We start from the raw sequence: 27,307 nt of genomic DNA, 5'->3' as shown, positions 1-27,307 counted from the left end.
CAAATCATTGATCTGAGTCCCAGTTTCCTTCTCTTTACTGTTGGTTCCCTGTATATTTTTATTTATTTCACTTCGCATGACCTTCACTTTTTCCTCCATTTTGCCACCATACTCAACCATTTCTGTGAGCATTGTCATTACCAGTGTTTTGAACTGTGCATCTGATTATCTCTGGTGTATCTCTTCATCTGTTGTTATCTCTTCATCGCTTAGTTCTGCTTCTGGAGCTTTGATCTATTCTTTCATTTGGGCCATCTTTCTTTGTCTCAGCACACTTAACGTTGGAAGGGGTGGAACCCTAGGTTTGCCAGGGCGGGGCAACGCAGGTCACTGTATTATGACGCTGTATGTGGGGGGAGGGGTCGTTCAGTTCTCAGCCGGTTTTCAGTCACTTCCCCTGCTACCTACAAGCAAAGTGGGGCCTTCTAGTGCTGATTCCAGGATAGGTGGGTTTGTGTATGTTCTAGGACCCTGTGGGTCTCTCCAATCCTTCTGTGAGGCTGGGATTTTCCTTGCTGCTGCAACCCCCACTGATTTTTACAGCCAGAGGTTTTGAGGCTTTCTTTTCCCGCATTGGAACTCTGGATTGTGCGGTCTGTCTCGTTCCCCCGCTGTTCCTCTCAGTTTATACGCACGCAAATGTGGACTGCCTGGTCCGCCAGATGCTGCTTTCCAGGTGTCCTTTCCACCCTGGCTGCCCATCTCTGCTCCTCCTACCAGTCTGGATGAATGTTTCTTTTTTAATTCCTTGGTTGTCAGACTTCCATACAGTTTGATTTTCTGGTAGTTCTGGTTATTTCCTGTTTTTAAGTTTGTTGTTGTCCTTTCGTTTGGTTGTGCAAGGAGTCAAAGTTTATCTACCTACGCCTCCATCTTGGCTGGAAGTCTATACCAGATTTTCTTTATCCATTCATTCATTGATGGACATTTAGTTTGCTTACATTATTGGCCATTGCGAATAATGTTGCAGTGAACATGGGTGTGCAAACATCTCTTCAAGATCCTGTTTTCAATTCTTTTGGATCTAGACCCCGAAGTGGGATTGCTGGATTATATAGTAACCTAATTTTTTTATTTTTTGAGGAATCTCCATACTCTTCTCCATAGCTTCTGCACCATATCCTTGCCAGCAATTGTTATTTGGGGTTTTGTTTTTGTTTTTGGATTTTTTTTGTGGGGCGGAGGAGGCCATCCAAACAGATGTGAGGTGGTATCTCATTGTAGTTTTATTTTGCATTTCCTTGCTGATTAGCAATATTCAGCACCTTTAAGTTTTTTGCCCATTTTTCAGTGGAATTCTTTGTAAGACTGTGTTTTAAATAAGTACCCTGGTGATTTTGAAGGAGGATGGGGCTGGGTGGGCCAGCAGTTGTGATGGAGAGTAAGGAGGCTTTAATCATTCAAGCTGTGTTATTCTCGATTAGGTTATTCTTGATATCACACAGTCTCTAGTTTGATTTTTTTTTTGTAATGTTTATACTATTAAGTCTCAAATTAGACTTCCCTGGGGAGTCTTTACTGTGTTCTAAAATTACTCCATCTTCCATTTCTTGAGCCTACCTTCCTATAATACAGTTTCTTTCCTTTTAATCAAGAGTACTTGCTTAGTGTTGGTGTTGCTGGGCAGGAATCTAACTCTCCATTGCTCCCGTTCTCCATATTTTTCAGTGTTTCTTCAGCTTAATCATAGTCACACTTCCTGATTCTGTAGCCCAGAGTGTCCTGAGGCCTTTGCCTCACATTGGGTTCTGCCAGGTTTTTCTGAGCCCTTTTGTACTGAAACCAAGGACTCCGAGTATCAGCTGTTTCAAACAGTTCCTGATTGAGTCTTAAACCTCCGCTTTGCGAGAGCCCAGCAGTCTTTGAACCAACGAGTAAGCAGAGATCTCTTGTGCTTTGGGTAGAAAAGCAGCCTTGCTGCTACTTTTCTGGCTGGGAGTCTGGAGGCCAAAGGTTTAGTGCTGAATCTGTTACTGACTTGCCTTGTTACTTTGATCAAGTCATTTGGTCTCTGTTTTCTCTGTTGGAAAATGAAGAGCTTGAATTAAATGTTTTTTGAGTTCCTACCAAGCTCTAACATTCTTTGGTTCATTTCAGTTAAGCAAACCGTGTACTTGTGTGCTTGGCTCTGTATCATTCAGTGAGGATCTCAATAGGTTAACAAGATAGCCCCTGCTTTCACAGAGCTCATACATAGCCCAGGAGGGTCTAACTGGAAGCAGGTGTAGAATGGAGCTATCACCAAGTGGGTTTGCAATCGAGGACAATGTTTAGTTCTGCTGGAAGAATGGGCAAAGCTTCACGTAGGAGCAAGTGTTTGAGCCATTGGTCCATCTTCACCTCTGTTCTGTTTCTGTTCTGTTGTTTCATCCCCATATGAGTCCCCAAGCCCATTTCCTATTTAAATTTTGCCACAGTTTTCATATTAAATCATATTCTTTCTTAAAACAACAAAACAAAAACCCTAAAAACACATACACAGTCACAGAAATCCTTTCCTCCTTTATCCACACTGCTGCAATAGCTGTACAGGTTACCTGTAAAATTCCTTAAGCTGTTATTTATTATTGTCTTCCATTTTAAAAAATTATTTGGAACTGTGAGCTCAAATTGCTTTTCTTATTTTGTCTGCCACCCGGATTTTAAACACTGAGCGTTTGGGCGTCATTTTTGTTACTACACTCTGAGCTCCGTAAGGACAAACAGTGTATCTTACTCTCTCATCAATGCCTCTTTCAAATGATTTACAAACCAAATTCCCCAGCTCAGCGTGTCATCAAATGTGGGTGTGTTTATTTTAATCCAAGTCTCTTGGATCTGATATAGATGTCATATTTGCTTATTTATTCAGATGTGCTGTTTATGTTGTTGTGTGATTAATTTATAATGTGTAAGTCTTTTTGTCAGTCTTAATCCTTTATTGGCTTAACTGTCTTCTTCGTTCTAAGAAATATGGTGAACATTATGACTAGATGAAAAAAACACTGGCTTCGAGTGTGAGATATCAGGGTTAAAGTCTGGGCAAAGTTGCTTCTCTTCTTTGAAACTTTTCTCATTTCTAAAGCAGTGGCTAATCCCAACCCTGATTGCCCATTGAGTTGTTAGATGACTACAGAAATGCTTTGGATAGTAAAAAAAAAAAATTGATCTTTTTCTTTCTTTGGTTTTAACAAATATTTCCAAAGTACCTACTAAGTCCTATGCCAGAGGACAGGAAGGAAGAATCACATGTGGCCTTTGCCCTCCAAGGACTTAACCTGCTAATTGCTCAGGGCAGACAGATGTGAACACAAAGGAATTTAGGGAATGAACAAAGGAGGTGGTTAGGGAAGAGAATTGAGGAAAATGTTTGAATGTGGAACTTGTCAGTTTATGGTGCATTGATCTTGAGAGATGATGGTGGCTTGGATTAAGGTGGTGAAAATGGGGGTGGCAAGAATTGATTATAGAGGTAGAACACGAAAAGATTTGTTGTTGGACTGGTTGTGAGGTATAAGAAAAAGGGAAATCAAGACTGACAGCAAAATTTTGACCTGTGAAGTTGAAAGGATGGAGTTGCCTTTAACTGAACTGAGAAAGACTTAAGGAGAAACAGATTTCAGGGGATGAGTAAACATAGAAATGTAGATGGTATTTAGACTCATGAGATTAGATGAGGTGGCCTTCCGAGTGCATGGGGATAGAAAAGGGAAGAGGCCCATGGCACTAGATCACCACAAAGTTCAGAGATTGGGAACAAGCTGTTAGAATGATGAAGGAAAAACAAAACAGAACAGAACCCCACCAAAACTGAGTGAGTGTAGTGTCTGAAAACCAAGTTACAAAAGTGTTTAAAAGAGGGGGAAGAGTGATCAACTGGGTCACATTGTGCTGATACGTCAAGGAAGATGAGAGCTGAAAACTGATCACTAGTTTTAACGTAGTGGAGGTTATGGTGGCTTTGATAAGAGCAGTTGTGGTGGCATGGTGGGAATGAAAATCTAATTGGAGAAGTTTCAACAGAATGGGAGGAAAGATGAGAGAAAGCATATAAAAGTTCTTACTAGAAGGTTTGTTGTGAAGGGAACGAGAGAAATCGATTGGTAGATGGTGTGTTAGATGGAATAAAGAATTTTGTTTGTTTACTTATTTATTTGATTAGACAAGTAACAGTATGTTAATAGGAATAATTCTGCAGAAAAGGAAAATTATGATAATGTGGGAGAAGGAAAGGGGAAATGACCAGAGTAATGTCCTTCATTTAGTGGGGAGCTGGAATCTGGTGTACCAGTGGAGGGTTGGATGTGGACTGTTGTCCATGGTAATAGGAGAGAAGTTAGAGTATATGTGCATGGATGCAGTCTGGTAGGTAAATGTGGTGGGATCTTGTGAAAATTCTCTTCTGGATGATTGATTTTATTTAGACAAATAAGCAAAACCACTAGGTAAGAATGAGAGTAGGAGCAGAGAAAGTATATTGTTTAGTAAAGTAAATCATCTTGGCAAATACAGAATGATGGTCAGGTTACATTTAGAACCCACTTGGAAATAGTGACCATGGGTTTGAAGTTTAACTTTAGAAAGTATAGTTGTACATGTTTTCCTTCTCCAAGACGTGTGCCAATGTAGGCAGAGATTAGATGGTGAATGGATTTAACCAGAGCTGTGATTTAATCAATCTAATGTTAATACAAGTATAGAGGGCCCAGGGAGTGATTACAAAAATTGACCAATGAATTTAAAGTAGCCAGGATTAGGAAGGAAGTGAGGATACAAGGAAGGTGATAGAAATGAAGTGTAGGTAGGATCAGTAGATTGAATGTCCTAATAGGCTGAAGGATTGTTAGAATTGGGGTACTACAGTGTTCTGTCCTGAAAAGGTAAGAGACAGCGGTTGGAAAATGAGATATTTGGAACTGAGGTTATAGAAGATTGGCAACTATTAGTGATGACAAGGACAAGAGTATAACCATGGGAATGAGAGGCTGAGGTGGGCTGGAAATCAAGATCAACAGAGGATAGGAGGTCAGGTAACTAGTAGGGCAACATGTCGTAACCATTATTTATATAGTTACTGAAATTACCAAGAATTATGACAAGAATGGTGTTGGAGAGAATAACAGTTTGCTAGGAGCCACAATCTTGAAAGCATAAGAGGGAGTGATTTGGGGAAGTATATGGCTACAAGATGGAGTGATCTTGAATATGATGATGTTAGATTCAAACCTGGATGTTTACATGCAGGAAGAGTCTGGAAGCAACAAGAAGTTAGAGTAATAATAGCTGGGGAATGAATGAAAATCAGCCCCCATTTGAGAAGGTTGCAGAAGAAGCATTTCACTTAGAGCAAGAAGCCAGTGGGGTAGGGGGGCATTAACATATGAAGTTGAAGATACAGTTAATCCTCCTCAACTTTTTTTAAAACTAATGCTACAAAGTACTGTGTAATGGTATAAAATGCTTTGTTGAGGATTATAAGAGCTCAGAGGAAAGAGTTCATCATAGGCCAGACTGTTCAGTTCCCCCATTGGTAAAGTGGGAGTAATAAATAGTACCTACTTTATAAGGTCGTTGTGAAAAATAAAATAACGTATGTAAAGCTCTAAGAAAAATGTCTGGCTTATAGTAAGCATTCCATAAATTTAGGTAATAATAACATTCAGGGAAGACATCCTGCAGAAGGGGTACATGGAGTTAGGTTCTCTAGACCTGGGGCTCATTTGTCTCTACTGTAACACATGGGTGTCTTTGACTCTACATGTTTCCTTTCTCTGCTAACTCCAAGGTCCTTAAGGGCATGTTATTTATCTTTATATCTGTAATACTGGCACTGGGCCTGGTGTAAAATGAAATTCAGTGAAAGTTTTTTGACTGAAGGAAGGAAGGAAGCAAACAAGCAACTTGAGAGCCAAACAGGCTTTATTCTTTAACAACTGAGAAAGTTCTAAAGACATGTTTTCTGGGAGCCCTACTTGGCTCTGAATTACACCTGACAGTGTATTCTACTACACTGTTACTCTTTCCCCATGTTTTGTCATTCTTTACTGCCTTTATACCCTTTCTGGACTACTTCTGCCAACCTCTAAACAAATAAACTTAATGGTTGGTGGGTAGTTAGTTCACAGCAATCATCATCTCTCAGATCAGTATTCCCAAATGTTCATTGGACATCTTTGCCTCTGCTCTTCAAATATGAATGCCGTCTTTCATTGCTTACCCTTAAAACCCTTTACTTTTTTCTCATTAAGCCCTGCATAGTTTCGAAATCCTGCCATTCTTGACTCCAGAATATTTCCTATGTTCTTTCCTTTTCTATTTCAGGAATTGCTTTCTGTTTCAGATCTTCTGTTTCTCTTCTACAGTCCATTTTACATCTTCCCATGAAACATTCTATTCAATAAAACACAGTTATGGTTGTCACTGTGTGCTTCAGTCCTTCATGGCTTTCTATTTATCTTCATAGCAGTTCTTTAGATTAAATGGTAGTATTTCCATTTTATGGATGAGGAGATAATTGCTTTCCTATAGCAGATAGCCTCAGAGTGATTGCTACTGCTCTTATCTTTTGAGGCTCTCTAATTACCCTTCTAGAACCCTAGACGTAGCAGCTCTCTACCTAATATATAGAAACAAACACAGAGAGGCAGCCAAAATGAGGAGACAAAGAAGTGCGTTCCTAATGAAAGAAAAGAACAGAACTTAAAAAAAACCACACTAAATAAAATGGAAACAAGCAATTTCCTAGATGCAGAGTTCATTACCCTGGTTATAAGGAGAAGAGCAGATGAACTTACGAGAACTTCAATAGCATAAATAAGGACATGGAAACCATAAAAAAGAGCCAGTCAGAAATAAAAAATACACTAACTGAAATGAAGAAAAATTTATAGGGAATCAACAATAGAGTAGATGAAATGAGAGTCCAATTGGCAATTTGGAACATAAGGAAGCAAAAAAACCCCAAACAAAACAAAACCCCCAAAACCCCAGCCTATCAGAACAGCAAAAAGAAAAAAAGAATTAAAAAAAAAAATGAAGAGTGTAAAGAGCCTTTTGGACATATTCAAGCACACCAATGTTTGCTTCATGGGGATGCTGGAAGAAATGGGAGGGCAAGAAATTGGAAACCTATTGGAAAAAATAATGACAGATAACTTCCCTAGCCTGGTGAAGGAGATAGACATACAAGTTCAGGAAGCACAGAGAATCCCAAACAAGATGAACCCAAAGAGGCCCACACCAAGATACATCATAATTAAGGTGCACAAGGTTAAAGACAAAGAAAAGATCTTTTCCCTCACCTGAGGATATGTTTATTGATTTTAGAGAAGAAGAGAGAAAGAAGCAGAGAGAGAAAGAGAAACATTGATGTTAGAGAGAAATATCAATTGGTTGCCTCCTGTACAAAACCCTACTAGGAATTGAACCTGCAACCTAGGTATGTACCTGACTGGGAATCAAACCCATGACCTTTTGGAGTATGGGATGATGCTCCAACCAACTGAGCCGCCTGACCAGGGCAAAGAGAGAATCTTAAAAGCAGCAAGAGAAAAACAGTTATCTACGTGGGGCTTCCCATGACTGTCAGCTGATTTCTTAAAAGAAACTTTGCAGGCCAGGAAGGATTGGCACAAAATATATTCAGTGATAAAAAGCAAGGATCTACAAACAAGGTTACTCTACCTAGCAAAACTATCAGACAGATAAAGAGCTTCCCAGACAAGAAAAAGCTACAGGAATTCATGATCACCAAACCAGTATTATATGAAATGTTGAAGTGTCTTCTTCTTCAAGAAGATCAAAAATGTGAACAATAAAATGTCAATAAATACATATCTATCAACAAATGAATCTTAAAATCCCCCAAAATAAACAAAGAAGAAGAACAAAAACAGACAGATATAGTTGCCAGATGGAATGAGGGTTGGGAGGGCTGGCTGAAAAAGTGAAGATGTTAAGTACAAAGTGGTTGTTATAGAACAGTCCTGGGAATGTGACGTACAGCATAGAAAATATAGTCAATAATATTTTAATTATGTATGGTGTCAGATGGGTAGTAGATTTATTGGAATGATCACTTAAAGTTATATAATGTCTAATCACAAGGATGTACACCTGAAACTAATATAATATTGTATGTCAACTAAAATTGAAAAATAACGATTTTAAAAAAGACAAATCTCTGCTCTAGAGGGCTTTACAGTTGGGAGTGTGATACAATTATATTATAGTGTTGTATAGGTAGCATTTAATTAAATCCTGAAAATGAGTAGGAATTATCCAAACTAAGATGCAGGAAAAATGAAGAGAACCCCTGGATGATGAAGGAAAGTGGCATTTCAGGCAAAGAGAGAGAGCAGAATGTGTAAAGACTCAGAGGAAAGAGACTATGGCATGTTTAGGGGAATTCAAAGAAGATCAAATCACTGGATTGTGAAGTGTGAAAGCAGGAAAATATTCTCTTGAAATTTCAGCCACCCGGGTGTCATGGAAAGCATGATATCATGCAAAGGACTCTGGACTTCAGATCTAAAGTTCTAGATTTTAGTACCTGGCTTTCCACTAACAATTTATATAACTTCTCTGATTATGTTTCTCTATCTGCAATAGTGTAATTGTTATCTCTTGTACCATCCTTATAAACTATGAAAGTGCTACATTGTGAAAACTTTCCTCCACCCTTCTGGCAGGAAAAATGACATTCTCTCTGTTTCAAGCTCTTTGTTTTAATACAGCGCTTTCATTATAGTCATAGTTACACATAGCTGTTTCCTCACTAAAGAATGAGTTCTTTAAGGGCAGAGAAATGACACATACTAAGTCCCAAGTACTTGTGAGGTTTTATGAATACAGATACTCCTCAACTTATGATGGAGTTATATCACAGCTTAGCCTAGCTGGTTTCTACTGAATGCGTATCACTTTCACACCACTGTAAAGCTGAAAAATTAAGTCAAACCATTACAACTTGGGGACTGTGTGTAATTGGATTCTATATTAAGGGAGATTCCTTCTGAAATTTGTTTGTCCTTAGGGGGGAAAACCCTTGAGAAGAAGTTTTGTATTATTTGCAAGCATTTGGCTTGAGAGACGATTTTGTTGTGATTTTGATCAACAAAAAGCCATTTTACTAAAGCTGTTTCAATGGGCTGAATGCTCTAGTGGTTGGAATGTGACATTTTGCAGAAGAACATCTCATTTACAGTCAGGCACAAGAGATAGTTGTTGCGCTTTGGCATGAAAAGATCTTTCTGTTAACTGTGGAAGTCTTTTTGATATTGAGATCCTCTTGGCAGATTCCTAGAAATCAGAGTTTTTGTCCATTTCATTTTTAAATTGAAACACTTTCTGAGATGAAATGATACACAGAACTGTAAAATGCAGAAATCTAATGTGCAGTCTAATTACATTTTGCAGACAGTAGAAAGGTACAGATTCGATAAAAAACAAACTGGACTTCCTTGCATACCATACTAAGAGAATTAAGGGAAAAACCCACTGAAATGAAGCTTTCTTTGGTAAGAAGATATTAAGCAGTTGAATTTCAATAAAATGTTCCCTTATTTATCCATTAATTAATTCAACTAGTCAGCAAATGTTTAGTGAGCACCCTGTTTTAAATCATGTCCTTTTCTAGAAATGTAGTGATGAATAAAAAGATACAGTCCCATCACCTCATGGTGCTTAAAATATTGCAGGAAGAAAAGAATTGGGCAAGCAAATTATTGCTGCAATGAGTATAACAGAAGTTCAGAGAGCTCTGGGGTCATGGCCTATAATGGCCTATAATGCCCAATCTGGCTTCTGAGAGCCTTCAGAAGAGCTGAGTGGACACAATTCAGAAGTCGGGACAGGATGGTAATATCCCTGCCATGTGTTCCCTCAGATTCTGCAGTGCAGCCTTTCAGAACTACTTGATATTCTCTGAATGTGCCTTGCTTTCTCATGGTACAGTTTCACGAATGGCCTTTTCTTCCCCTTCTCCCTCTGTAGAATTCCTGTCATCCATCAAAACAGATCAAATGACACAGTCTCTTGAAATCTTCCCTTTCCCCGTCCCAATTAAATGATTAGTTTCAGCTACATACAACAGGAATCTAAAATGAACAGTGGTTTAAAGAAAATATAGAGGTAGGTAAGCCGCAGTCGAAATCATTGCTCTATGAAATCAAGGCACCTTCTGCTATCCCTCAGTTTGAGACTTCCATTCTCAAGGTCAGTTCATGGTAAGGAAGGCTGGTAAGTTCCAATCATTATGCCTTAATTCTAAATAGCAGGAAAGAGTAAGAGAAGAAGGAAGGGCACCACCCCCAGCTAACACTGTTCTCTTTAAGCAGCTTTTGAGTGTAAGTCCTCCACCATATTTCAGTTATATCTCATTGAACAGAAGTAATCACATAGCCACACCTAACTGCAAGAGAGATTAAGAAATGGAATCCTTTAACTGAACTGTTGCCACCTAATGGCAGTCAGAACATTTTCCCCCACCTGCCCTTTAGTTGGTTGTCTTTGTTTAAATTTTAGCAGTGAGTGTAATAACAGCACTATATTGCTCCCAATTGTCAGTTTCCATGTCTGTCTCCCTCATGTAAACACCCCAGGGACAGAAATTGAGTCCTGTTATCTCTGGATTTGTAATACTTTGTAGAGAGCTTAGCACAGGAGATATTAGTTTATGTATATTAAATGAGGGTATCAAACTAAATGACTTAATTCCTTTTAGCTTATAAAAAATGCATACCTATTTATTGAAGCACAAATTTGTATTTTTAACAGCTTTTTTGACTTATAATTGATATGGTAAAGTTCACTCATTTTAAGTATACAATTGAATGATTTTTATTAAATTTACAGAGTTGTGTAACTATCACCAAAATCCAGTTTTAAACCGTTTTTATTACCCTAAAGAGATCTTTTTGCTCCTGCCTCCTGTCAATCCCCATTCCTACTTCAAGTCGTAGTTGACCAAATATCTATTGTCTGCCTCTGTAGATCTGCCTTTTCTGAACATTTCACATAAAAGGAATATGTGATCCTTTGCTTTGGCTTCTTTCATTTAGCGTAATACAGGGTCCAGCAGAAGTAAGGCTTGCTTGAGTGTGGTTGGTAGGGTACGTGAATGTTTTGCATGAGATAGACAACAATTTGAACATTTCACGTAAAATGTCATAGGATGTGCTTGAGGGTGATATTGTTATGTTACAGAATTACATGCTTATGATTTTGTAATAAAAAAAAGGGGTGTTATTTGTGCCAGACCCTGGTTTTTCCGGCTTAATCCTTGTTGTAACATGTATCAATGGTTGGTTCTTTTTTTATTGCTGATAGAGTTGATATTTTTATAAAATCTTAAAGGTTATTTTTTTAGTGATTGTTTTGAGGATTAAATGTGTCTTATTACAAATTATGTGTGTGTTACAATCAACTTCATATACAATCTACTTTAGATACAAACTGATTTACATTCAGTAAGATGTAGAAACTTTGTTCCAATGTAACTCCATTCTCCTTCTCCTTGACTTTGGGCTCTTGTCTTTTAAATTTTTATCCATTATATGCCCAAACAATACAGTTTTAAAGTTTTTGATTTATAGCTGTCTTTTAAGTCTATTAACAAAAAAATAGAAAAATATTTATACTGTCTTTTATATTTATGTCCATAATCACCTTCACTGAGACTCTTTATAATTTTTTTTCTCATGTTCATTTGAATTACTCTCCAGGACCATTTTGTTTCAGCCAGATGGCTTTAGTATTTTGGAAAGGCAGGTTGCTAGCAGTGAATCATCTCAGTCATTATTTATATGGGAATGTATTTTTGCCCTTAATTTTTAAAAACATTTTATTTATTTTATTTTTAGAGAAGGGACGGGAGGGAGAAGGAGAGGGAGAGAAACATCAATGTGTGGTTGCATCTCACACGCCCCCTACTGGGGACCGGGCCCACCACCCAGGCATATTCCTTACACTGGGAATCGAACGGGCAGCCCTTTGGTTAATGGGCCAGTGCTCAGTCCACTGAGCCACACCAGCCAGGGTCATTTTCGCCTTTAATTTTAAACAATACTTTTGCTGGGGTTGGAAGTTTTCGTTGACAAGTGTTTTCTAATTTTTTTTAGCTTTTATTTTTTAATAGTTTATTTTTATTGTATTTTTTCCCATTACCATTTATCCCCCTTATACTCTCTTCCACTTTCACCCACCCCCCTCTCCCCACCTGCAGTCACCACATTGTTGTCCATGTCCTTGAGTTCTTTTCTCTTTTTTGCTCAATCCCTCCAGCCCCTAAATCCCCCAGAGCCATCAGCCTGCTCTCTGTCTATGACTCTGTCTCTATTTGCTTGTTAGTTCAATTTGTTCATTAGATTCCACATATGAGTGAAATCATATGGTATATGTCTTCCTCTCTCTGGTTTATTTCACTTAGCAAATGTTCTCTAGGTCCAAGTATGCCGTTGCAATGGATAAATTTTTTTTTCTTTTTCATGCCACGTAGTATTCAATTGTATAAATGTACCAGATTTTTTTTTAAAGATTTTATTTATTTTTAGAGAGGGGAAGGGAGGGAGAAAGAGAAGGAGAGAAACATTGATGTGTGAGAGGAACATCAATTGATTGTCTCTCGCATGCCCCCGATAGGCAACTTGGCTTGAAACCCAGGCATGTACCCTGAACGGGAATCTAACCAGTGACCTTTCTGTGTGTGGGACAGTGCACCACCCACTGAGCCACACCAGTTATGGCTACCATAGCTGTTTTATCCACTCATCTTTGGATGGACACTTGGGCTGTTTCCAAATCTTGGCTGCTGTAAAACATGCTGCAGTGAAGTTAGGGGTGCATGTATTCTTTTGAATTAGTGTTTTGGGTTTCTTCTGATAAATTCATAGACAAGTTTTTTTCTTTCAGCATGTTTTACATATCATTCCATTGCCTCAGCATCTATTATTTCTTTTTTAAAAGGTATATTTTACTGATTATGTGTTTACAGTTGTCCCAATTTATCCTTCTTTGCCCCCCTCCACCCAGCACCCCCAACTCCCTCAGGCAATCCCCACACCATTGTTCATGTCTATGGGTCATGCATATAGGTTCTGTGGTTACTTCATTTTCTAACTCTACATCCCCATGGCTATTCTGTAACTACCTATTTGTATATCCTAATCCCTTCACCTCTTCACCCATTCCCCCACACCGTCCCCCGATCTGGCAACCATCAAAATGCTCTCTGTATTATGATTCTGTCTCTGTTCTTCTTGTCTGCTTAGTTTGTTTTTTATATTCAATTGTTGATAGATATGTACTTGTATTGTCTTTTTATTGTTCATAGTTTTTGTCATTTTAATTATGATGTGTTTTGGAGTAGGCCTCTTTGCATCCATCTTGAGTGGGGACTCTCTGGGCTACCTGGACTTGTATGTCTATTCCCTTCACCAAATTAGGGAAGTTTTCTTTCATTTTTTCTTCAGCTAGATTTCTAATTTCTTGCTCTTTCTCTTCTCCTTCTGGTACCCTTATGATACGATTATTGGACCTCTTGAAGTTGTCCTAGAAGCTGCTCAAACTATTCTCATTTTTTTGGCTTCTTTTTTCTTCTTGTTCTCCTGATTGGTTGTTTTTTGCTTCCTTATGTTCCAAATCATTGATTTAATTCTCAGCCTCATCCACTCTACTGTTGTTTCCCTGTAAATTGTTCTTTATTTCAATTAGTGTTTCCTTTGTTTCTGACTGGACCTTTTTTTATGCTATTGAAGTCCTTACTAAGCTCCTTGAACATCGTAATAACCAGTGTTTTGAACTCTGCATCTGATAGATTGCTTATCTCCACTTTGTTAGTTCTTTTTTTGGGAGTTTTGATCTGTTCTTTCATTTGGGCCATGTTTCTTTGTCTCATCATTTTGACAGCCTGATTGTTTTTATGTATTAGGTAGAGCTGCTATGACTCTCGGTAGCATGGCTAAGATAGTAGGTGTCCTATAGGGTCCAGTGGCGCAGTCTCCCCTATCGCCCAAACTAGGTGCTTGAGGTGTGCCCTTTGTGTGGGCTGATGACACCCTCCTCTTGTAGTTGAGCCTTGATTGCTGTTGGCAGCTTAGTGGGAGGGATTACCCAGGCCAGTCAGCTGCAAGGACTAGCTGTGACCACTGACCACCAACCTCCTCCCTCTGTGGAGGATCAGCTGTGCCGGGGCAGGGTGGTGGTGCTCTGATGTGGTCTGTAGCTGTGCACTGGGTGTGCAGGCTCTGGGGTTTCCCAGAAGGTGCAGGCAAGGTCAGCACCCACCTGTGTTCTGCCTGTGGCCACCCTGCATGACCTATAAAGCAATCTGAGATGGCTGCTATTGTGCTGAGTTTGGAGATTTCCAGGCAAAGCCACGCTGTGGATCTAGGCTGGCTGCTGCTAGTGCCAGGCCGGGGGCCACTTAGCTTTTGCTTATTTGAGAGGATTTAGGGAAATTTGAAGCACAGACAAAACCAGCCATTCATAAGGAGAAGTCATGGTTAACAGTCTGGATGGGTCTGTAAGTTTGGTGGGATGGAGTCTCAGAGGATCTCCCAGATGCGGCTAACAGTGTTAGCTAGGTTGATGGAATCTCAGATATGGTACCTGCCTGTGGGCTCTGTGGCTGTGTGGGGGAAGAGCTCAGAAAGATGACAGTGGCCTCTGCCCACCTTTCTGTCTGGGAGAAAGCTGTCCTCCAGCTCTCGCCTTGATGCCAGACATTTCAGTTTCTCCTGATAACGCCATTGGTGCCCTTCAAGCAGCTTCTCTGGTGCTGGAGCCCAGAGGGAGTGAGTCCGAGTAAGTCCTAAGTCTGCTACGAGCCCTTTAATAAGACACCCAAGAATCCAGAAGTGTCTTCCGCCACCCCAACCTCCACTGGTTTTTACAGCCGGAAGTTACGGAGACTTACCTTCCTGGCACGGGAGCCCTGGGCTGGGTGGTCTGGTGTGGTGCAGGGATCCTTCCCTCCCAAGATATTCCTCCCAGTTTTTATCCACCACACATGGGTATGGGACCAGCCCTAGCCTCGTCTCCGGCCCTCCTACCCATCTGAATGAATGTGACTTCTTTAACTCCTTATTTGTTGGACATCCTCATTGTTCTGCATGATAGTTGTTTTGTAGTTTAGTTGTAATTTTTGCTGTGGTTGTGAGGAGGCAAGCCATATTTACCTATGTCTCCATCTTGACTGGAAGTTTTTTTTATATATAATAAATAAAAATTTCTTAGTATACGGGGTCCAGCAGAAGTAATGCCTGCTTAAGTATAGTTGGTAGGATAATAATATGGGTGTAATAATTTATAGTTTTAATTTGAACATTTCACTTAAAATGTCATATGGTGTGCTTGAGTGTGATATTGTTATGTTACAGAATTATGTGCTTATGATTTTGTAATAAAAAAGGGGTGTTATTTGGGCCCTGTATATATGATTTGCAAAAAATTCTCTCTTTTTCTGTGGATTCCCTTAACTTTCTTGATGGTATTCTTCAAAGCACAAAAGTTTTTAGTTTCGATGAATCCAGTTTACCTGCTGCCCCCTTTAGTTATTTGTGCTATTGCTGTCATATCTAATATCTAAGAAACCATTTACAAATCCAAGGTCATGAAGGTTTATACCTTTATTTTCTCTTCTCTTCTAAGAGTGTTTATCTTTTTAACTCTCTCATTTAGGACTTTGATCCATTTGGGGTGCTAGTCTTGAACCTGTCCCTTACTTGCTTTGTGACCTCGGACCATTCACTTGCCTTTTCGCGACTTGACTTAGTTGTTTCTATGGGCTGGGAGTCTGGAGAGCGAGAGTACTGACTACACAGATGGAGACAACGCATGGGAGCAATGAAAATACTTTGTATCTTAATTGTAGCATTTTTACAACTGTATACATTTTTCAAGGCTTACAGAACTGTATACCCAAATGGGGTTTTACTATACGCAAAGGAAATAAACCTCTTTAAAAAAATACTTTACAACAACTCTACAAAGTATGTGTTATTCTTTTCTATTTTGAGGCTAGAGGAAACCAAGGCTTACAAAGATCAGTGGACTTGCCCGTGGCCCCCATTTGGTAGGTGACAGTTCCCAGGATTTGAACCTAAATCTCCCTGATCATAGGGCTTGTTATACCTTCCTGCTCATTTTTAGCTGGCCCCAGGAACTGTTAGTAGTGTGTGGATTCTGTTTTAAAAGACTGACCTTACCTTGAAAGCCAGGAACCCTGTTTACCTGTGAGCAGCTCCTCGAAAGTGGTTGTCATTTTTATTCCAAATTTTGAGCCCCTGGGGGACCTCATTTCTGTCGGCTATTAGCTGGGATTGAAATGGATGCTGTTGTGGACTGCTGCCCGGGGCTGATCTCTTCTGACACTGTGGCACTCGTTTTGGAGCAGCAGGAGACCAGTTTCAAAGTTGATGAGTTTCTTTGGTGATGAAGAGCAATTTCATACTTTGCCCAATCAACAAAATAGAAAACCTTCTCAGTAGGAGAGTGCCCAGATGTTTACAGGGCCAGATGTGCTGCTTAGCTATTTTAGCCTTCCTTACCTTGGTTTAGTTAGCAGAGAAACGGTTGGACAGACGAGATTTAAGGCAGGGAAAGCGTGCAGGAAGTCTTCTGTGTTGTCACATCACTGCCACCATCAGTTACATATGTATGTCGCTTTGTATTTTAACATTTGTAATCTCTGTTAATTCTCTCAGTACCCTGTCAAGAGAGTGCTTATATTTAGAGAGAGAGTGTCACTTGTCTGTATTTTTGGATAACTCTGGCTGTAAGAATATTGTTTCCTTAAGTTGTGCTGAAATATGTATCTCCTGCAACTTTCCTCCTCAGATTGCTCTAGTTTCAGTTTGTCACCTTGTGGTAGTTTAATGTAGCCTGTTGCCCTGGGGTGGTTGGCCAGAGCTGCACACTGAGCACATTTCAGGAAGTTCTGTCCTCTGAAATTGGCCAGTGACATTTTCTTGTTTGCCTGTTTAACCCCCTCAGCTTCCTCTCCTTGGGAACCCATCTTTTCTCCACCTCTCATTACAGAACCCTGGGCAGACTAATTAATTGCAGAGCAGTTGTCATCAAGCCAACTGCTGACTGCTTGTCTTCAGCGTTTGACTGTTTCCTGTTCTGAGGTGCTACAGGAAAAGTTAATGACCTAAAAAATTGCCCATCTATCATGTGAACCTAGTTAGGAGGGAATTGTTTGATTTTTATGAAGTGTAAATAATGTGCCTATGTTTGGAGACATGTTTTCAAACATGTGTTGGCCTGTGTGTCAAAGATGGTTCCCTAAATAAGATGGGACAAATGGGGTGGCTAATAGAGCTTAATGACAGATTTTCTGTTAATCAGAATGGAGAATGTGCTCTATTACGATAATTAACAGAGCACTTGTGCAGGTGATACTTGTTTTTGTAAATCTTTTTTTTATTGTTATTCTATTACAGTTGTCCTAGTTTTCCCCCTTTGCCCTCCTCCACCCGTCCCACCCACCATTCCCAGAGTTAATTTCCACGCTGTTGTCCATGTCTGTGGATCATTCATACATGTTCTTTGTCTATTCCCTTCCCCTTCTTTACCATTATCCATCTCTCCCCTCCCCTCTGGTCACTTTCAGTCTTCCATGTTTCCATGCCTGTGGTTCTGTTATGTTCATTAGTTTATTGTTTATTAGAGTCCTCTTATAGGTGAGCTCATGTGGTATTTGCCTTTCACCAATTGATTTATTTCACTTAATATTCTCCAGTTCTATCCATGCTATTGCAAAAGGTAAAAGGGGTCCTTCGTTCTTTCTGCTGCATGGTATGTTATTGTATAAATGTACTACAGTTTTTTGATCCACTCATTTACTGATGTTCATTTAGACTGTTTCCAGTACTTGGCTATTGTAAATAGCCCCGCTATGAACATAGGGGTGCGTTAGTTCTTTTGAATTGGTGATTTTGGATTCTTAGGATATAGTCCCAGCAGCGGAATTGCTGCATCAAAAAGCAGTTCCATTTTTAGTTTTTTGAGGAAATTGCATACTGTTTTCCATAGCAGCTGCACCAGTCTGCATTCCCACCAACAGTGTGCTAGGGTTCCCCCTTCTCCACATCCTTGCCAGCATTTGTTGGTTTTGGTTTGTTAATCATGCCCATTCTGACAGGTGTGAGATGATATCTCATTGTGGTTTTAATTTGCATCTCTCTGATGACTTGTGATGTTGAGCATGTTTTCATATTTCTATGGGCCATGTGTATATCCTCCTTGGAGAAATGTCTATTCAGATTGTTTGCCCATTTCTTAACTGGATTGTCTGTCTTCCTGGTGTTCAGTCGTATGAGTTCTTTATATATTTTGGAGATCAAACCCCTTTCCAATGTATCATTGGGAAATATATTCTCCCATACAGTGGGTTTTCTTTTCACTTTGATGATATTTTTCCTTAGCCGTGCAAAAGCTTTTTAATTTGATGTAGTCCCATTCGTTTTTTTTCTATTTCCCTTACCATTAAGAGATATCAGAAATTTTCCTGTCTATGTTTCCCTCTAGCACTTTTATGGTGTCACAACTTAAAATATTTAAGTCTTATCTATTTTGAGTTTATCCTTGTGTATTGTGTAAGTTAGTGGTCTAGTTTCATTTTTTTGCATGTACCTGTCCACTTCTGCCAACACCATTTATTGAAGAGGCTGTCTTTACTCAGGTGTATGTTCATGCCCCTTTTGTCAAATATTAATTGACCATCGAGTCTTGGGTTTATTTTTGGGTTCTCTATTCTGTTCCAGTGATCTATGTGTCTGTTCTTATGCTAGTACCAGACTATTTTGATTACGGTGGCCTTGTAGTATAGTTTGATATTGGGTATTGTGATTCCTCCTACTTTGTTCTTCTTTCTCAAGATTGCTGAGGCTATTTGGGGTCAGTCTGGTTCCATATAAATTTTGGAAATATTTGTACTAGATCAGTGAAACATGCTATTGGTATTTTAATAGCAATTGCATTGAATCTATAGATTGCTTTGGGTAGTATGGACATTTTATTGATGTTGATTCTTCTAATCCATGAACCCGGTATATGCTTCCATTTATTTGTATTTTCCTTTATTTTTTTCTTCTTCAGTGTTTTATAGTTTTCCAAGTATAGGTCTTTTACCTCCTTGGTTAAATTTATTCCTAGGTACTTCATTTTTCTTGTTGCTGTAGTAAATGGGACTTTTTATCCTAGTTTCTTTTTCTGATAGTTCATTGTTGGTGTACAAAAATACCATCAATTTCTGAATATTGGCTTTGTATCCAGCTGTATTGCCAAATTTACCTATTAGGTCACGTAGTTTTTTTGGTGGAGACTGTAGGATATTCTATGCACACTATTCATGTCAGCTGTAAATAATGACAGTTTTACTTCCTCCTTTCTAGTTTGGATGCCTTTTATTTCTTTTTCTTGTCTGATCATTTGGCTATAACTTCCTGTACTATGTCAAATAAGAGTGGTGAAAGCGGACACCCTTGTCTTGTTCCTGACCTTAAAGGGAAAGTTTTTAGTTTTTGGCCTGTAAGTATAGTATTGGCTGTAGGTTTCTTGTTTATGGCTTTTCATTATGTTGAACTATGCTCCTTCTATTCCCACTTTGCTGAGTGTTTTTATCATAAATGGGTGTTGGATTTTATCAAGTGATTTTCCAGCATCTATAGATATGATCATGTGATTTCTGTCCTTCATTTTATTTATGCAGTATATTATGTTTATTGATTTGTGAGTATTGTACCATCCTTGCATCCCTGGGATGAATCCCGCTTGATCATAGTATGTGATCTTTTCAATGTATTTCTGAGTCTGGGTTGCCAGTATTTTGTTGAGGATTTTAGCATCTGCGTTCATCAGAGATACTGGCTTGTAGTTTTGTTTTTTTTTCTTTGTTGTGTCTTTACCTAGTTTTGGAATTAGGATCATGCTGGCTTTGATCCTGCAGGCCTTGGCTGTGTTCCCTTGTTTACATTAAAATGAGCGATGGCAATAAATCTCCCCCTCCCTTCTTTCAGAGCTGTTAGTAACTGGTAGCTTGTCCTCTGCAGGTACAGAGGGTGGGAGACATTTGCTACTCTTCCTTTTGGAAGTCTATGTGCTCATCATCAGGCACTCTGGCTCCCCTGGTGAACAGAAGTGTATCCTTTCCCAGCTCCTGGACTAGCGGCCTTAGAATTAGAAAGGACCTTGGAGAGTCCAAACTAATTGATTTTACATCAGGACATTGAAGTCCACAGAGGGGAAGTGACTTGGCCATGTCACACAGTATGCGAGTGACAGAGTCATCTGGGATAGTGGGTCTAGTACTGAACAAAGGCCCGGATTGATGTTAAGCAAGTTTTATCACTTCTCTTCTTTCCCACATTTTCAACTGTATGATAGAAAAAGTCTCTAGCATAGGGCCAAGTGCAAACAAATGGCTTTTTGTTTAGTCCTTTTTTTGCTCTACCATTTGCATCTCTATGAGTATAAACTGAAGATTATAGGGAGGAAGCTGGTGTTAGGAAGAACAAGCAATTAATAATCTATCCTGTTTTCTCTGTTTCTCTGTAGGATCCTCGGTCTTCCACAATGAACCCTGTTTATAGCCCCATGCAGCCTGGGGCTCCTTATGGCAACCCTAAAAACATGGCTTACACAGGTGAGTTGTATGAGAATGGTTCTCGTTTTGAGAAAGGGTGGTTAAGGTCATTACCAGGTAAGCTGCTGGATGACTTTTGATATACTGTGCCTCCAAAAGCTTTGGTAAAGCTTGCAGACTTGTAGAAGGGAGAGACATGTGTGGGATCCAGTGAAAATGGAGCCGACATTTATTGAGAGTAAGGATTATTGGCTAATCAACTAGGGGAAAGGAAGGGAGACAATACTTATTTCCTGAGTACCTACCATGGGCCTGGCCCTGTGCTTTAATCTTAAAGCAGTTCTACAAGGTACACCTTATCATCACCGTGTTGCAGATGAGAAAATCATAGTCACAGTAAGAGGCTACAATACAAAACAAAAATAGATTTTTTAACCCAGATCTGCTGATTGTGAAGGCTGATTTTTTTTTTCCCCTGAACTGCATACCAAACTGTTTCCTACTTCTCTGCCTTTGTGCATGTTGTCCCTCTGTCTGAAATGCCATTGTCCCTTTATAGCTTCACCTTATTCTTTAAGAATTCAACTTGGAGCACAGAAAGCACTTTTCTAGGAAGCGGCCTCTTCCTTACTTGTCCTTGGGCAAGTTTCTTAATTTTCTGGAGTCTCAGTGTTCTCACTATAAAATGGGAGCAATAGTATTGCTCTATTTCATAGGGCTGCTGTAAGGATTAAATGAGTTAGTAGAAGGCACTCAGCATATAATATCTGAGCATGTAATAAAGTACATGCTTAATAATAGTTATTATTTTCAAATAAATAAAATGGGTAGGATGTGTGGAAGTGAATGAGAAAATGTATGTAAGTTGCTAGCTTGGTGTTAGCATATCATGAGTGTTCAAAAAGGTAATGAATTTAAATCAAAGGTAAAGGTGAGAGTATGAACAAACACATGGAAGTAAGAAAGTATGGTCAGGGCACAGTCAATACTTGAGATTAGCTGGAGTAAAAATTAGAAATGGGGAAAAGTGAAAGATGAAGCTCAAAAAGTAGGTTAATAATGGTCTTAGTGGTAGAGATCTCAGGGAACTCCTGGGTTGTTCCAAACTTTGTTCTATAAGAACACTAGAGGGTGCTTCAGAAATTCCTCAAATATATTATTTGATTTAAAAAAAATATTTAGAACTATTTTTATAAAGCACACCTATATATAAGATGATCAGTGTGTTAACTTAAGCTTGTACAAATATGTATTAATTTTTAAAAACTGCTACCATTTACAGCTACTGATTTGTAAGTTAAGATTTTCTCAGTGCTCCTGACTATCATTCAGAAATATATTGGAGGTTTAGCCTGATAGGGACGATAGCTGTCATCACTAACTTTCCATTTCTTTTTTTACTTAATCTTTATTGTATTTTTTCCCATTACCGTTTAGTCCTCTTATACTCCCTCCCCCCAGCAGTCACCACACTGTTGTCCATGTCCATGAGTCCTTTTCCTTTTTGCTCAATTCCTCACCCCTTAACTTCCCCCAGAACTGTCATCCCGCTCTCCATATATTGGTGTTTATCACAATAGCTTTATTATCCCAATTTTGCCTTAATGGTAAATATTTTTTCTTTGAAATTCTGTATGTGTATTCTAATAAAATTAATCCCAGTAACCAGGACCCATTGGGCAGAACCCTATGCCTCTCTAGCTCAGAGAGCCTGTTGCTGTTCTTCCCAGTTCAGAGTGTTCCAGCAACCTAAGTTCCTTGGCCAGAGAGGACTGAGATGCTTTGGCAGACAGAGCACAGGGTAATCCTGTGGGTTTCCTGACTGCCTTCATTTTTACTGAATTGCTAAACTTGAGAAGAAAATAGTTACATTTATTTATTAATTTGCACAAAGAAGATTAGGCAGTGTGGTATATTGGAAAGGGAACACACCTTGTCTCTGCATGGCACATAGTAGAACTTGGTAAATAGTTTCAATTGAATGAACAACAACCAGGTTCAAATCCCAGATCTGCCAGATAATAATAGTTAAGTGACTTTGGACAAGTTGCTAAACCTCCCTAAATTTATTATATATTTCATAGAATAGTGGTGAGAGTTAAATGAGGTAATTAGTACTCTCCAGAAGGAGAGAGGAAGGATTGCCTTTGTTTTGACGAATCACCAAGAAATATTATCAGCCAGGAACAATTTTCTTTTTAAGATTTTACTTTTTGAGAGAAAGAGAAGGAAAGAGGAAGAGAAATATCAATGTGTGGTTGCCTCTCGTGTGCCCCCTTACTGGAGACCTGGCCCACAACCCAGGCATGTGCCCTGACTGGGAATTTAACTGGCCACCCTTTGGTTTGCAGGCTGGCACTCAGTCCACTGAGCCACACCAGCCAGGGCTGTTCAGCCTGGAACTACGTTTTAAGTTAATTTCTCTGCTGGAGATTCTAGGACCACACAGGTAGTATAAACTCCACACAACTGGAATAAATTGTCTTCATACAGACCAAGGTTCAAATTCTTAGGGAAACTGTCTTTTCTAATCCAAGCTTCCTGTTGTCTCTTTGTACTTTTGAGTCAGTGTATTTATTTTTTTTTAACTGACAATATGATTTCCTCTAAGGTCCTAGCTTTATACAGGAGAATTTGAGTTCCAGCTTATGGCTTCTCCAAGGCCCAAAACCTCATCTCCCACTTCCATGACTTAAAAATCAAGCCCTTTGATTACCCACACCAAAAACCTTCCCAGAGCAGGCCAACATCAGCTCACTATGTGTTCCTGAGTTTTAGTTTCCTCCAAATTTTGGACCCCTGGAGATTTCTTTTTCTTTCTTAAAATCTCAACTCTATGTTTTGTTATATAACATAAAGTATTTGTTAAAACTTTATCAAGATTTTCAAGGTGTTACGTAGGAGGCAGATTGTCAGGTTATCTTTTCCTTCACATTGTTAGGTATAGAAGATCCAAGTGGGATAATTTGTAAACAAATACTAGATACAATAAATGGTTAGTAACAATGGTGGTTATATTAAAAAGTATTAATTACCATTTGACAAGCACATGCTTTGTACTTCATATATATATACTAATTATAATCTTATTAACCATAAACCCTGTAGTATATATAAAAAAAACCTGGTAATTTAATTCAGATCATATGACTTGGACAGTATATCATATAGCTTTTTTTTAAGTATATTTTATTGATTATGCTATTACAGTTGTCCCAGTTTTTTTCCCCTTTGCCCCTTTTGCCTGGTACCCCCCTTCCCTCCAGCAGTCCCCACTCTTAGCTAATGTCCATGGGTTGTACATATAAGTTCTTTGGCTCCTCCATTTCCTGTACTATTCTTAACATCCTCCTGTCTATTTTGTACCTACCAATTATGGTTCTTAATCCCTGTACCTTTTTCCCCATTCTCCTCTTTCCGCCTGCCTGCTGCTCATTCTCCATGTGATCTCCATTTCAATTATTCTATTCCTGTTCTAGTTGTTTGCTTAGTCTTTTTGTTTTTGTTTTTTTAGGTTCAGTTGTTGATAGTTGAGTTTGTTGTCATTTTCTGTTCATAGTTTTGATCATCTTCTTTTTCTTAAATAAGTCCCTTTAACATTTCATATAATAAGGGCTTGGCAATGATGAACTCCTTTAGCTTTACCTTGTCTGGGAAACACTTTATCTGCCCTTCAATTCTAAATGGTAGCTTTGCTGGATAGAGTAATCTTGGTTGTAGGTCCTTGCTTTTCATCTCTTTGAATACTTCTTGCCAGTCCCTTCTAGCCTGCAGAGTTTCTTTTGAAAAATCAGCTGATAGTCTTATGGGAACTCCTTTGTAGGTAACTCTTCTTTTCTCTTGCTCCTTTTAATATTCTTTATCTTTAACCTTTGGCATTTTAATTATGATATGTCTTGGTGTGACCCTCTTTGGATCGAGCTTTTTTGGGACTCTTTGCTTCCTGGGCTTACTTGTATGTCTATTTCCTTCACCAAATTAGGGAAGTTTTCTTTCATTATTTTTTCATATAAGTTTTCAGTTTCTTGCTCCTCCTCTTCCCCTTCTAGCATCCCTATGATTCAGATGTTGGCACGTTTAGAGATGTCCCATAGTTGTCTTATTCTCTCTCTCTCTCTCTTTTTTTTGTTTTGAATTCTTGTTTCTTCATTCTGTACTGGTTGACGGTTTATTTCTTCCTTATGTTCTAAATCGTTGATTTAACCCTGGCTTCCTTCCCTTCACTGTTGTTTTCCTGTGGATTTTTATTTATTTCATTTAGTGTAACCCTTATTTCTTCCCTTATGCATTTGCCATACTCAATGAGTTCTCTGAGCATCCTTATCACCAACATTTTGAACTCTGCATCTGATAGGTTGGCTATCTCCATTTCCATTAGCTCTTTTTCTGTAGTTTTGAACTAGTCTTTCATTTGGGCCATATTTCTTTGTCTCCTCAATTTGGCAGCCTCCCTGTGTTTGTTTTGTGTATTATGTAGAGCTGCTTTGACTCCCCATGTTGACACACCTGTTGTGTTGTAAGGGGCGGAGCCTTAAGTAGTCAGCAGGGCGAGGCAGTCTGCTTCATCACTTTATGGTGCTGTATGTAGGGGAGAGGTCGGGGAGGGGACAAAGCTGTTTGCCCAGCTCTCGCCCTGTTTCTAGTCACTTCCCCACTTTCCAAATGAGACTGGTACCCTTCTAGCTGCTTCCCTGGTGCTGAATCCCAGCATGGGTAGGTTTGTGTACATTCTAGGACAGTGAGGGTCCTTTAAATGGGCTCTCCTGAGAGGCCAGCAGTTTCTTCTGCCACCCCAGCCCCCACTGGTTTTTACAGCTAGAAGTTATGAGGCTTTATTTTCCTGGCACTGGAACCCTGGGCTGCACAGTCTGGCCAGAGGCTGGGATAGCTCACTTACCAGGTGTCCTTCCTGGTTTTTATCTGCCACATGTGAATTCTAGCCTCTGCCACAGCTAGTCCTCCCTGCTCTCCAGCTCCACCCCTTCTGCACATCTGGATGAATATTTTCTTCTATAAATCCTTGGTTGTTGGAATTCCATACAGTTCAATTTTTGGCAGTTCTGGTTGTTTTTGGTTTTGAAGTTGGTTGTGATCCTTCCTACGGTTGTGCAAGAAGGTGAAGCATGTCTACATATGCCTCCATGTTGGCTGAACTGTAATACAGTTTTTGAAGGATGAGGAAGAATTTGAACTTGGGTCTTTATGATTTCAAACTACATGTACTTTCTATTATAGCAAGCTGATCCATATTAAAATATGTGCTCCTTTCACTGCTCCCAGTGACAACCTAGGGAAGAGGGTTATCTTTACCATTTCTAGGACTAGGTAGCCTCACCTTTGAGGAGCTAAAAGTGTGCTCCTGGCCAGCAGCCCCTCCATGGACTCCACATGTAAGAAGACAATGATAGTACACCGAGATAAGAGCTACTATATTTCAAGAACATAACATAATAAATAGATGTACAGATTGCTGTAGAAACATGGTGAATGTAGAGGAGAGGCCACAGCTCTATGAGAGGTTGGTGTCAGGAAAGGCTTCTGAGAAGTCAGGCATGGAACTCAGTCTTCAAACACATGAGGTAGATGGATGTCTTAGTTCCAGGTCTGTTTCTGCTACTAATAATTGCAAGATACTGGACAAATCCTGTCCATCTCTCTTGCCTTCACTTTCCCATTCAGGCTATGAGTTGTTTAATAATTTCCCTTCCAGCTCTTAACATTCTAGACATTAAGCTATAAGTTTTTGTTAGATCTCTTTTGTTACAAACATCTGGATACCTCATTCCCTTAATCTATTTAGTTTGCTGCTTCTTGAACACAATTTTCTGTGCACCTTCTTGGAAGCCCTGGTATTGATGAAGAGTTCAGAAATAGGGAGGCAAGGTAGGCTCAGAACCCTCTCCTGCTGTGACAGTACCTTCTGTCAGTCCTAGACTTCTTGCCCCAGAGCTCCTGACATTCTTGAGCAAGATCAGTAGGAAACATGAAAGCCTTTCCACAAGTATCCTCCTAAGAAAAGGAAAAGTATAGCCATAGCCACAACCAGGGAGTGAGTTTCCTTTTCCTGCGCAGTATGGTCATGCAGTTTAATTTAGTTTTCTAGTAGTTACTTATGATTCTTAGTCAATGGAGATATAATTTAGTGGCCCTGAAAACTTGTGGGTTCTTGATAAAGAACCAGAAGACCTTTTGGCTATGCTGCATAGATTCTCATTGGAATGATTTCTATTGGTTAATGTAGTGGGCAGAACCCCTTCCCCTCCTTGAAGTCAGGAGACCTGAGTTTGAGTCTTGACTATGCCTCTAATTAAAAACTTGAACAAGTCACTTTACTTCCAAAGGCCTCAGTTTTCTTCTCTGTAAAGTAGGAAAAATAATACCTAACCTATGTATCACTTGCTTATGAGACTTTAAGGAGTTAATTGATCTCTAAGAGCTTTTAAAATGAGACAGAGCTAGGATGGAGCTGGGTCTGTTATTGATCTATTCCCATTTTGAAGGTTAACTGCTTGGTCAGGCCAAGGCCCAGGAGAGGCCAGGAGGTAGATGAGATTAGCAACTTTACTAGTGCTGAAACTTCTTTTTCATGTTTTGAAGACAACTCCCTGGCATTTGCTTCCTGGAGTTCCACTTCCCAAGTAATCATAGGATTTGGGGGCAGGAATTGAAGTCCAGAGGATGGAAAAAAGGGATGCCTGGGTAAAGAGGACACTGTCTTATGTCCCATACAGTACAGAGTAA

The 27,307-nt window shown here is 39.3% G+C and overlaps 1 protein-coding gene across 4 annotated transcripts in view; it reads left to right on the top strand.

Moving 5' to 3' along the window:
• FAM168A (family with sequence similarity 168 member A) overlaps positions 1 to 27,307 on the top strand; it is a 172,613-nt gene that overhangs the window by 94,101 nt on the left and 51,205 nt on the right. For all 4 annotated transcript variants that reach the window (XM_054576244.1, XM_054576248.1, XM_054576247.1 and 1 more), the window contains exon 2: positions 20,539 to 20,626. In XM_054576244.1, the coding sequence (XP_054432219.1) occupies positions 20,557 to 20,626 (70 nt within the window). In that variant the 5' untranslated portion in view covers positions 20,539 to 20,556. The remainder of the gene's footprint in view (positions 1 to 20,538; positions 20,627 to 27,307) is intronic.

Source organism: Pteronotus mesoamericanus, unplaced genomic scaffold (assembly GCF_021234165.1).
Source record: "Pteronotus mesoamericanus isolate MK-2021 breed Mesoamerican mustached bat unplaced genomic scaffold, CSHL_Meso_final contig_33, whole genome shotgun sequence".
NCBI lineage: Eukaryota > Metazoa > Chordata > Mammalia > Chiroptera > Mormoopidae > Pteronotus > Pteronotus mesoamericanus.
The sequence above is the reverse complement of the archived record's forward strand: the minus strand, read 5'-3'. Positions and strand labels throughout refer to the sequence as shown.